Source organism: Hyposmocoma kahamanoa, unplaced genomic scaffold, assembly GCF_003589595.1.
Source record: "Hyposmocoma kahamanoa isolate Upper Pololo Valley unplaced genomic scaffold, ASM358959v1 93, whole genome shotgun sequence".
In the NCBI taxonomy this organism is placed as follows: domain Eukaryota; kingdom Metazoa; phylum Arthropoda; class Insecta; order Lepidoptera; family Cosmopterigidae; genus Hyposmocoma; species Hyposmocoma kahamanoa.
In genome coordinates this window covers 13,650,880-13,663,581 of record NW_020654810.1, presented here as the reverse complement: position 1 = coordinate 13,663,581, position 12,702 = coordinate 13,650,880, and the positions used below count along the sequence as shown (strand labels likewise).

Genomic DNA, 12,702 nt, shown 5'->3' with positions numbered 1-12,702 from the left:
CGATTAGATTATAATTATAACTTTATACGTATAATCAATTTCAAAGCTTTGTCCAGAACTCCTAGATATCTGTTTGACATCAACACTCTATTATTCTTACAATTCTAAATACAAAACCTAAGGTGCCTGTACTCCATCCCTCTTCCTCACAACTGAAGGGATGAACATCCCTAGCTAGTGCCCTACCTATGATAGGCAACATACATATGTGATCAGCGTTTATAATAGGCTAGCCACACACTGCTCGAAAGCTATCACTTACTAACAAACAAAACCACCGAGAAGGCTGTGGCTTTAATCTGTCAAAAACCTATCTAAAAGGACAGACTATGACCACCTCCTAATCAAACAATCTAAATATATTTATTAGCTATTCTAGCTATTTAGGTATCCTAGCTATAAAACCTCAATTCTTTATTCAAGCTTCCTACCTAACCTAAATCCTACCAGAATCTTTATATAATTCCAAACAAATAACAATCCTCATCGTGCACGCTGTTACGACGACATCACAGGCTTGAGTACCCATCAGGCGTCCACTGGGGAACATCAATATTGACTTCCCAGCTGCCTTAGTCCTCGTCCTGCAGCTATCCACGTTCCACCAAACTTTCTTACTTTGTTTGAACAAATTAAAATAACAGACAAATTACAACTACAATAATTATCCTAACAACAACATTTTCTAACACCAATATGATATGGCGATATATCATATGGAGGATTCCTAATAATTAAACGAATATATTTTCCCTTGAATGCAGACAGTTCCTGTTCATCTGGACGAATGACCAACAACCATGCACATACACAGGATAATATATCCATAAAATAAAAAATAAAAATTAAGTTATATTCATCCAAGTCGGTAGTCCATCTCCTCCTCCTGTCCTTTCATGTCTCCATTCGCCGGAAAATAAAAACTTCTATCAAAATAATCCTCAAGATACACCGTCGTCATGGCTCCATATGAAAAACAAACACAAAAGATTAACAAACATTTAACAATAAAATATAAACAACCTATTACCTACTAGAAACTGAAAATCATTAAACTATCGACTATAGAACCTTTTCAACCTATTCACATGCACCAGATCCTGCCTACCAGAGATCCTGTCTACCAAACTAGGAGTAGATATAGTTAACCTAACTTCCGCATATAGATAGATAGATAACACGTTTATTCAGTACAAATACAAACAGAAATATACATATATCATCATGTCTCCTGGACAACAAAGCAACTCTATCTTGTTTATCAAAATTCCGCTCCTGTTCTGACCGTGTACTTCCTATCTGCTCTTTGAGCGAACTAATCAAGGCTGCTCGTTTCCAAAAATTGTCCCGTAAATTTTCCGCAACACAACCACGTTTAAAATTACCATTTTCCGACTTATATATCTCAGGCGTAATTTTATTTTCATACGAACTACGCACTTTCGGCAAAACATATTACAAAATTTTTCTAAGGAATTACCCTTTTGACGCCATTGACCCGTCTTGCCAATTAAGTCAACTTTTTTCTTTATTTCCGATAACCGTGCAGAATGTATGCATATATTCTGAGTTCTTTACCGCCAAGTTATCAGGTCGTCTTTGATACCGGCCCGATAGAAGAGTTTTCTTTCTTTGACCCGATATCTGTCATGGACTTAGAAGAAATTTTATTCTCAATTTTAAATTTTTTTTTCAAGTTGTCAAACTTGAAATTATATTCCTTTAAAATATCCTGGCCGAGGATAAGAAATTCCTCATCACCTTGCTCAACAAGCAACCTCGATAGGTATTTATTTCCATTAATTGTCAACGACACTTTGGTGAACGCCTGCACTTTTATTGGCATTCCGCCCACTGCACGCAATGGAAAACTCGGAGTATCATCAATCTGCAAATGTAACCTTTATGCAAAACAACGAGCACTAGTATCCACCAACGCCTTGCACCTTACAATATTAATAAAAACAGATATAAAAGGTCTATCTACACTAAAACTATCAATTGTATACAAATTTCCTAAATGTTTAGCCGCGCTTTGCTCACATCGACGTTGAGGAGATCCCGACGAGGATCCACTGCTATGTGCCCGTGAATACACTTGACGTGGCGTATCCTGTTGCACGATTAGTGCCTGTGGCACTTGATATTCCGACTGTTTAGACTCGGGTCCAATTATCGGTGTAGAGTCACCCTGTGTTTGCCAACAGTGAGATTGCTCCTTATGAAAATATACTGGCAATCCAATATTTTGTCAATCCACATCGTAACCGTGATTAAATATAAGTCCTTCTACTTACTTGCATAATTGTTTTTCTCAACTCCTCTTTCGGCAAATACAAATTACTAGTCAGCATTCATTGAAAACTGGGTATCAAAGACTTCAAGAAATGTCTAATAAACTGAACATCTCATCATCATGAATCTTCGCTTTCGTCGCTAACTTATCTAAACTATAAAAATAACTTTGTTAGGCCCCTGTCGCCTGTAATAAAACTCTCGGGCATAGTCTATTTGCAAGGGAAATTCCTCCTTAAGCTTTTGTGCAATTATACCATACGTCGCGTATGACGCAAGATACGTTTCGTACCATTGTAGAGCTGGCCCCTCCAAATACAATGCTAACACGTATCTCTTCTGCCCATCTGACCAATTATTCAATACGCTGATCGTCTCAAACTGATTTATAAATTCGTCAACGTCATTCAACCCCGTAAATTTTTGCGCCGCCATACGATGCATAAACTTTCTTACTCTTTTCACTTGCACAAGAAATAAAACAATAAAATAACTAATATAAATCAAAATTACGACCTTATATATGTTTTCCATTTCCTCTCTTGAGAGATTTTTCGCAAAATCATATAAAATTTGTCCACATTGGAATTTCCACGTAAGGCGATCGTACACTTGTAAGGCGATCTCCACCACTTAAAGCATGGGAACGTAGCTTGGGCTTGCGTAGCGAGAGTTACTTTATAAATATAAACAACGATTATATCATAATTATAACTTTATACGTATATACAATTTCAAAGCTTTGTCCTTTATGTGGTCTGTGCATTGTCCAGAACTCCTAGATGTCTGTTTGATATCAACACTCTATTATTCTTACAATTGTAAATAGAAAACCTAAACTGCCTGTACTACAGTACCTACTCTTTGAATAAATGTCTAACATTAATTGGCTCAATTATCTTCAGATCAAATTATTGACCTCGAACGTACTAAATTTGTCAGGATTCGTTAAGATACACCCGCCATTCTGACTCTCACATACATACCTCGATAAACATTACTAATTAGAATTGAAACTCAAAGAGAAGAAGGTTAAGAAATACTTTATACTCTTATTGTGTTTATGTTGTGTTGTACTTTTGACAGGTTTACGCCCGTTTCTTGGCCAAAGATCATGACTCAGGGCGCGTATCATACTTCGTCTCTAGAAGAACTTGGCTCAAAGTAACTGAGCTAGTACTATCGCTAATGCGTGTGTCCGACCCTCGAATCGCTTCGCTGCGCGGACGAGTGCTCCAAGGCAGAACCACCGGTAGAACTGAAGTACAAGTCTTGTCTCCTATAACCGGTAAGCAATATAATGTATTAAAGGCCACCTTTATTTGCACAACAGATTATCTCGGATCAGCAAGAAATCTTCGGCGCTTTTACGAAAAGGACCTAAAAATCCTCTGCCCAAATAGGTAAACTTGTAATCGCTCAAGATTGCTCTCTTGTACCTTAACGTACACGTAAAACTCATAATATATTTCAAAAACTCTCATTTTCATAATTCGTTTCTCGGTTTTAGATTAATTTCCCTATTTATTTAAGAAAAGCATCAATTAATTGTTGACTGATCTGTGGTAAGCTATTTAATCTGACAAATGCTTGCTAAAGTCTTTAATGTCCAACATTGTTTGAAACGCCCCGTCAAAGTAGATTCTTGATAATATACATAATAATTTGCTGCCTCCGTGGCCGAAAGGTTACCATGTCGGACTGCCACGCAGAGGTACCAGGTTCGATTCCCGGGCTGAGAGAAATATTTGTATGGCTACCGCATTTATTTCTCTCGTGAGTTTGAGTGTAATTTGTGGATGTCTATGAGTGCGCCCATGGCACCCGCGACACAGGGTTTCCCTAGTGCGGGGCTATATTGAGTGTGTGCGTTATTATTATTATATTAATAAATCAAATGTGATCAAAACATATTTTTCTTGTTATCTTTAGGTCGGGTGATCGGGCTTCGGGAGGTTCGTGTGGTGAACGACAAAGTGTCAATTTCCCGTTTGTTGGTGCGCGTCATCTCTGGTCTGCAGTTGAATATTTCTCCTGACTCAGCAATTGAGAATGGATACGTGTCCGAAACCACTGTCACCAGACGACTTACGGCGCAATACCAGGTCAGAATTTTGCTATTGGTATACATCATACACCTATACAAGCTACGTACGTACTAAGAATTATTTTATTTGCAGGAGGGTCTCCTAGATATAGACATGGAGTTCTCAGATGGGAGTCGCACAGCACTGCGGGACGTAGACGTGTCGGATTATTACTTGGTAGTGGAAAGCCTTGATCCTGAAGTAGTCGCGTTTGCTCCAATGCTGGCCTCTAAACACCCAAGGGTTATTGCCGTTGGTGAAGGTACGTTTATTAAGTTCATATCTTATTAGGAACTTGGTCTGTTTCATAAAACTACAACAAGTCAAAAATTTACAAAATCAAAAGACCTGGGTACTTAGGACTAGGTCTTTGTCTATGTGTGTGTGCCCATAGCACCCGCGATACAGGGTTTCCCTAGTGCGGGGCTATAAGTGTGTTAGTTAGTATTATTATTTGCATTATACCTTACTACATTAATATTATAGCTACTTACGTACATACATATAGTAGCTACGTACTTGTATAATAAAATAAATAAGAGAAGGAAATCTATCCACTCACAAAACTCAACTGCAAAAGAGTTATAATTATTAATACAAAGATCGAACACTCAGAAAAATTTCCTTCGATCCGCCAGGACTGGTAGCTGTAAAGGTACTATCTGGGTGATAAAGCTTTCATAGATTTCTCATAGATGGCGCTACGACTAAAAAGTAATTGAAAAACCAAATACACCAAACCAAATACACCAAACCAAATACACGACGCAAGCACATAGAAAAATTCGTGAGGTCCGCTGGTTCGTTCCGTGGCTTAGTTGGTATAGCGTCTGGCACGGTAAGCTAGAAGACGTCGGTTCGAATCCGGCCGGATCGAAGGAATTTTTCTGAGTGTTTGATCTTATAATTATAACAAACTAGTGGAGTCATTTCACAAAAAATAATTGAATATCAATTATATAAAAAATTAAAATGCATAAGAGTTGTCACTAATTATCTTAAAAATCTAAACTACGTTGAAACTGAAAATCTCTTAATTGTTCGAACTTAAAATTATTATTAGTATCAAATTAAATACTGTATTCTTTCTTTATGGCTAATTCCGCAGAAAAGTTTACACACACACACACACACACACACACACACACACGCACACGCACACGCCCACGCCCAAGCCCAAGCACACGCATACGCACACGCACACCTACACGCGCACGCGCACACACACGCGAATACACACGCACACACGCACACACACACACACACACACACACAGGCACAGGCACGCGCGCACACATTCACGCACACCCGCACGCACGCACGCGCGCACACTAACAACACACACACACACATTCACCTCACGCCTAAGTCTAGTACTGTTCACTAAGATTATAGTTATCTAAGTTCAAAAATATACTTACTTTGGTCCGGAGTGTGGAGGGGCTGGTGATCTGTAATACAGGTCTCCTAGTACGGACTAATGATGTAACATTATTTAGATACGTGAATACTGTATATTGTAAGACTTTGTGAGAGAACAATAAAGATTATTATTATATTATAGCTAGTAACTACTTATTTGAAAAGGATCATAGTGACCAGTAAATTTCTTGGTAGACATTCTATCAACCTTTCGACTTGCAGGCAGTGGAGAACTTCTGCGTGTAACATTACTAACGCCTGAGCAATGTCGTTCTGGACCTCTGCGGCGCGTAGCTCTACCCGGCAAAGGCGATGCGAAGACCCCAGCTAACATCAAGAATATTCCTGGAGCCTTAGCGACTGCGGCTGCAAGTGTAGATGTGGACTTCAGCGGAGGTGACGCCCCACAACGACCAGATACACCACAGAATGATGATATTATGGCTAGAGGACAGATACATAGTGATATCTATAAAAGTAAGTACTGAAACCAAAAATAAAAGTAAACAATGCAAGTATAATAATTTCTCACGAGGAAAGAACAGTATTTCTACCACCTTTATACTACTATAAAACTACTCATGGAAACTAACCAGGTGAAGCTAGCTACTACGAATTATTGAAAATAAATTATTTCTACTTTGTTTTGTAGTATTCTCGCCAATGAAGGACGAGAACAACCATGAGCCGACGGTGCAAGCGCAACAGTATGGGTCCATCTTCAAGAGCATACAGTCACACAACCGGCACGTGCCTGCGCACGCTAATAGTATTTCGACTGTTGAAATCGGTTTGTATTTCTTATTAATATCTCAGAACTGCCACGTACCAGATTCAGATGCATTCTAAAGTTCAAGTTTGTACATTTTGTACCTTTGCATTTCTTTAGTTTTTTTATTGAATTGATATTCAATTATTTTTTATGTGAAATTACTCTAGGTACTAGTTCGTTATAATTTTTAATACAAAGATCGAACAGTCAGAAAAGAAACATTTAAAAAAATTCCTTCGATCCGGCTGACCAACCAACCAACCAACCAACGTCTTCTAGCAAACCGCTATGCCGACAAAACTTAAATATTCTTGTTGCAGGAATGTACGTTTTACTGGGAGCCTTCTGCTTTGCCATCATGGTAAGTAGAATATGCTACTTTAAATAGGTACTTAAGTAATGACTAATGAATAACAATATTTTTTACCTGATCTGTTTACAGTGTTTAAAATTTATTTCCCAATATTACAGGTATTCGTGGTATCTTGCGTAGTATACGCTGCTAGAATGAAGCCAATGCGAACGGAGGGTGGCGTCGCCGCAGGTAGGCTTATGCCGAGTGTGGTGGAGGGTGGCCGGTTGCAAGTAGCCGGCCTAGTTGGGACCACCCTTGGCCTCGCCAGGGAGAAACCGAACAAGGAATCTACTACCAATGCACACGATTGGGTTTGGCTAGGTAAGACAGACGTTTGCTAATAACAATGGTTAGTAGCAATAGAGCTCCTTGTGAAAGAGTTCGTCCAGGGTAGTGCTGCCATCTTATCCGCCTCCGTGGCCGAACGGTTACCATGTCGGACTGCCACGCAGAGGTCCCATAAGGTTAGAGGTTCGATTCCCGGGCCGGGAGAAATATTTGTATGGTCTACACTTATTTCTCTTCTACACTTATTTATCTCGTGAGTTTGGGTGTAATTTGTGGTTGTCGATGTGTGTGTCCATGACACACGCGACACAGGGTTTCCCTATTGCGGGGCTATATTGAGTGTGTGCGTTTTTTTAAACCTATTCTGCCGCCAAGCAGTAATGTGAGCATTAGTGTGTTCCGGTTTTGAAGAGTAAGGGTGCTGGTGAAATTACAGGCACATGGGACTTGTCAACTTATGTGTCAGGGTGACGGGCGCAGTGGTAGTGCTCCTCAGATCTTTGCAATTTAAAGCTATGAGTGGCACTGTAACTGTTATGTACAGGCGTGTAGCTTACCATCAGGCACAAGACTTATTCGTCCCGTCAATTGAATTTATAAAAAAAAATTATTAATTAACACTTTATTTTGCCTTTGCCCCCTTTGCCCACTATACTTTGAACTCTATGACACGTATTAACACAATAAATGTACTTACGTATATAAATAGGGCTACAAGTACGTTTTAACCGTTTCTTTCAGGTCGGGCGACAATAGAAAAGAACGGCAACCGCCACGCAGCATTAACCAATCGCAACTCGACGCAACCCGACAACGGCAACGAGATGAGAATCACGGCCAATCCTCTCAATTACAACTACGTCGACCCTGAGGACGCGATCCGCGACAACGGAAATGTAATGGTGACAAGTTTTGACAACCCCAATTCGATCGAACTGCCGTCGCAAAACGACAGATGTGTAATCGATACTACTACATACAGCAAGAAATTGCCACGACACACGCGCCAGCATCCAGGAGATGGAAATTGGCAGTAAGTAACTAACGGTTTACAATATGAATGTAAATTAAAAGCAATTTCTAACAGCTCTCATATGTAAAAGTGTAATTCTACCAATTACATAAAACTTAAAATTATAATTTTAAAATAATACCTAATTCAAATAAATCACCTACTCTCGTACAAAATGATGACCTTTTCAGAATGTTTCTGCGTCTACCAATTACAATGATAATTGTTTGTAAGGTATAATTTACACCTTTCGGTCTTTAGGACGGAGTCCAACGGCCAAGATGACTACCGACCCCCTGTACCTCCACATCGCAACCCTTCGGCCCCACAACCTCAAATTCCTATCCCACCACGAAATCCAAACAAAGTAAGTAAACCTAACAATGTACGGTGAGATTAAATAAATGTACCATAATTATGGAACAAAATGTTTTCTACTGAAAAAAACTGCAATTTTGTCCAGATTTTGCCAGAGGCCGTCATGCCTCCCACTAGACGGAGCCACTCCCGGAGTCACCACAAGAAGCATGACCGCGAGCACGATTTTTCCAAAAGATCACCAGAAAATGCCCGTCGCTCGGACCGGTAACTTTCCATCTTATTCCCATTTCCTCAAATATTTACTGAAAAAATTAAAGTGCCTAATTGTCGTATTAAATCTTTATCGTTTTTCAGAATTATTGATTTAAACAAAACCGAGTCCCCATACGTATCAAGCCGAGACATGAAAGATTACCGTCGCGATTCAAACCCGATTCTGCACCGTAGTGACTTAGAAGACAACCCCGTAGAGAAACTTACTAACAAGGAGGACTGCGCACGACTCTTCGAATTCGACAATGATGCACCTCTCATCATGGAGAATAAGGACTATCGGGAGATAATAGGCCTCAACAGAGGCACCGATGACTCCCGACGGACCTTCGCGAAACCGCAAAGCCCGGACTACATGCACGACTCTGGAATAGGTATATATTGCTAGTAAATTGTTTGCTTTTCATCTTGTCCATTACACACACTATGGTCAAAACTTGATGCTGCCGAGATATCGTAGCATTTTAACGGTCTGTTGAATACTAATACGGGAATCAGAAAAGCAGTGTGAGATGGGACGACGCCTCTACCCCGAACACTCTATTTAAGTGTGACGTACGTCAGGATGGCCTTACCTCTCCGAACTTTTTCAATCTCTACGCCATTGATATGATCGAGGGATCTGAATGGCATTATATCTGCGTCGAATATCACGTTCAAATTATGTACTTGTAATCATTCGACATGGCGCTTCTAAGCCCTTCTATGGTGAGAGTTGCGCCGACAATAGGCCATCAACTTTGCCCTTACCAATGTAATGAATTACAACACCAAAAGAATGCCAGTGGTGTTTAAATCGGGCAAAGTACCGGAGAGGATCACACTATTGCTACTGAGTAGTTACATAAAAATTAAGTTACAATAGTGCTAATAAAATTTACAAAGTACTCGCATGGTATCCAAGTTATGTTATTGAAAGTTTTGTGCAAATGCCTCTACACATGTCAACTGTGTGACAAAATACATAAGAGGACCCTTTTGAGTACCGTGCAATGTTGATTTTTTTTCGTCATGCTGAAATTGTCAAGACATTGCAGTGCCAAGGTGTTTAAAAAGTAGTAGGATCTATCGCCTGTTTTTAGCAGAGGACGCACTTTTGGCGGTTGTTGCCACTGCAGTAGGCAGTTCCATAAATACTGGCTAGACATAGAAACTAAATCGTCTTGCATTTTATGTTACTACTATTTTATTAATAACTTAACTATCTTACTTTTTATTTTATATTGTAAACTGCACGCTACAAACTAAAAAAATTAATTTTGAACCTTTTAATTATCAATTTTTAATTTCCTTAATTTTTTTAGGTTTTTATTAGGTTTTATTAAATTTTATTTTATAACTAAAATTTTAATTATTTTTTAAAAATTTTATTTAAGTTTTATTAGGTTTTTGTATAAGATTGTCTTTTTGTATAAGAAATCTTTTTTTTTTGTGCTTGGTACTTGGTGTAACGGGCTGGTATCTAATCTATCTTTTTTTTTTTATTAAATTTTTATTATGTATTCGTCTTAGCTTTTTAATTTTTTTATTACTTTTTGTCTTTGTTGTATTGTTATAACTTCCTATTTACCAACACTTGTTACAGGCATGCCTGATGTACAAATGAGACACAAGAACCGATCCAAAGAATCAAACAACGCCAAACCGGATTTCGTCGAAGCTTCTAACCCAAATAAAGGTAAAACTCATCTAAGTACCTACGGTATTCATTTCTTATCTGCTATTTGTAAATAGACACTTATCGGCAAACGTGTGATCGTAGCAGGTAGCAGTTCGCCGGAGGTTAAGCGCGCCACAATTGTAGGTAACCCGATGTATTCCCGAAGTGCAACCGGGACTGAGGGAGAGTCTGGGCCCGAGGCACTCGGCCTCGACGACTTACACATGGACTACGACCAGATCATGCACTATTTCCACAACCTCAAGGTATAAACAGCCACACCGTCCCACGCTTCTAGAGTAGATGTTGCTGTGTCACTTGCGTCGATACCCGACGACACCGGCCGCGGCACGTCACGGCACACATACTCATCTCGATGTCCAATGTATCTCTTATGAATAAATAGAGCTACGTTTTGACGCGTTTAGAAGTTTAGCTTAACATTTTATAAGAATACTTACATTTTATACGAGTATACAAATGATGCCAATAAACACTACAATTCTTAATCACTCTGTAAGAATGTCATCATGCCACAGCCCGTAGCTATTTAAAATTTTAACACTTTACTCTGTACACTTTACTGTTTTCACTTTTCACTATTCTCATGATGAACTGTCATTAGTCATTTCCTGTTTTCCATTGAATTTAGAAAGCTAGATGGCAGCTGTGTCTTCACTAATATAATAGATCCGTAGAACGTGGAAGTCATTATATCTAGAAATTCTAAACTTCAATTTTAATTTTGCGGCGGCGCAATTTGACTCACGTATATTTTAAAATTTTTCGCAGGAATCAAACGCCTGAGTAGAGCAGATCATTGCAAAGATCCGGCAGATATTGTCAACGTTTAAGTATCAGCATATCATCAAAGCTCCTCCAATCGACGCATACAATGCACGGGCTGATATATCCGCCCCCGCGGACCCTGAGGATACTACCATTGACGCGCACAACAACAACTTCTCTGACAACGCGCACGTATACGAGAATTTTAGCAACCGCAACATCATCGCCCCCACCAAACTGCTCTGCGAATCCATCGCACACAAAAATAACTTCATGAAAACCCAACTGAAGTTCTTATTAGAGCACTTGAGTGAAGCCTACGAATAATTTGTTGTTAGTGGTCAAGGTATTATCCTCAACATTAATACAATATATGTCTCAATGTGGATCCTTGCAGTGATCAGAATCGAAAATATACAAAATGTAACTGTTTTATACCAACCTAAACTTATCGGTAAACGTATTTACTCTAGTCAACAACAAAGCTGCACATATTTAAGTACTCATACATAATAATAGTTGTGTGCAAGTAGGTAATACTCATATGTCAATGATATTATATTAATTAGATATTATATAAACGTGTACACGCGATGTCTGTATATTGATATATAAACTATTCGGGCTAATTGAATAAGTAAGCTAAATTATTGTCTAAATACTTGAGCATCTAGCTGTGTTGTTTACTACATTATAGTAATCTTAAACCAAATACAAAAAGTTTGCATTTGTCCTAGATGTGTACATATTTTTCCATTAGAAGGTAAAACTGCTACCTCACTTTTGTCTAACTTATTATAGCTTAGGTAATGTCTAAATAATGTTTGTCATGATTTTAAATATTTCTGCAACGTTTCTAGATATTGTGTACATAATTATTTTGTATCATTCCACTTAGATTGCAAATTGATTTTTTGTCTACAGTGAATAGATTTTAAGACTGCGAAATGCCAGTGTTTAGGGTAATAATCATAGTACGGTAAGCTTAGTATAAGATACACAACTAGTCAAATTTATATTGAGCAATAATTGCTCAAAGTACATTATTTTGTTCTTTATTAACCCACGATTTGTAACAGTTAAGCTTATCAGCTTTAAAATGTTCCTCTATACCACCGTTAATTGTAAGTTTGAATTGGTTGTTTTAAGTATTTATCCCTAAATATTAGTATCATACTTTTTGCAATTTTGCTTGCTAGCACAAAGGACAGTTACATTTAGAGTTGTCCTTAAGAGACTTTAAGATATTCTAAAACATCCATTAGTTTACAGCAAATTTTGAATAAAAAGAAGTTTGATCTTGTGATAAAATAAACGACTGCTACAGATTGATTCAACGGCAATCAGTCTTATAAAGCCATATCATATACAAAACCTAGCGCTTGTATAATATTGTAAACACTATAAACAATATATTAATTTATTGAC

At 38.4% G+C, this 12,702-nt stretch overlaps 1 protein-coding gene across 1 annotated transcript in view; it reads left to right on the top strand.

The window, feature by feature from the left end:
* The window catches only part of LOC113237675 (transmembrane protein 132B), a 96,495-nt gene extending 83,820 nt beyond the window's left edge, over positions 1–12,675 (top strand). Inside the window, exons 8-21 of the mRNA XM_026474284.1 lie at positions 3,382–3,583; positions 4,228–4,400; positions 4,476–4,644; positions 6,027–6,281; positions 6,457–6,594; positions 6,897–6,937; positions 7,048–7,252; positions 7,961–8,252; positions 8,493–8,598; positions 8,695–8,816; positions 8,907–9,199; positions 10,411–10,503; positions 10,588–10,751; positions 11,278–12,675. Coding sequence (XP_026330069.1) covers positions 3,382–3,583; positions 4,228–4,400; positions 4,476–4,644; positions 6,027–6,281; positions 6,457–6,594; positions 6,897–6,937; positions 7,048–7,252; positions 7,961–8,252; positions 8,493–8,598; positions 8,695–8,816; positions 8,907–9,199; positions 10,411–10,503; positions 10,588–10,751; positions 11,278–11,292 — 2,268 coding nt within the window. The 3' untranslated portion in view covers positions 11,293–12,675. The remainder of the gene's footprint in view (positions 1–3,381; positions 3,584–4,227; positions 4,401–4,475; positions 4,645–6,026; positions 6,282–6,456; positions 6,595–6,896; positions 6,938–7,047; positions 7,253–7,960; positions 8,253–8,492; positions 8,599–8,694; positions 8,817–8,906; positions 9,200–10,410; positions 10,504–10,587; positions 10,752–11,277) is intronic.
* Positions 12,676–12,702: the final 27 nt, after the last annotated feature.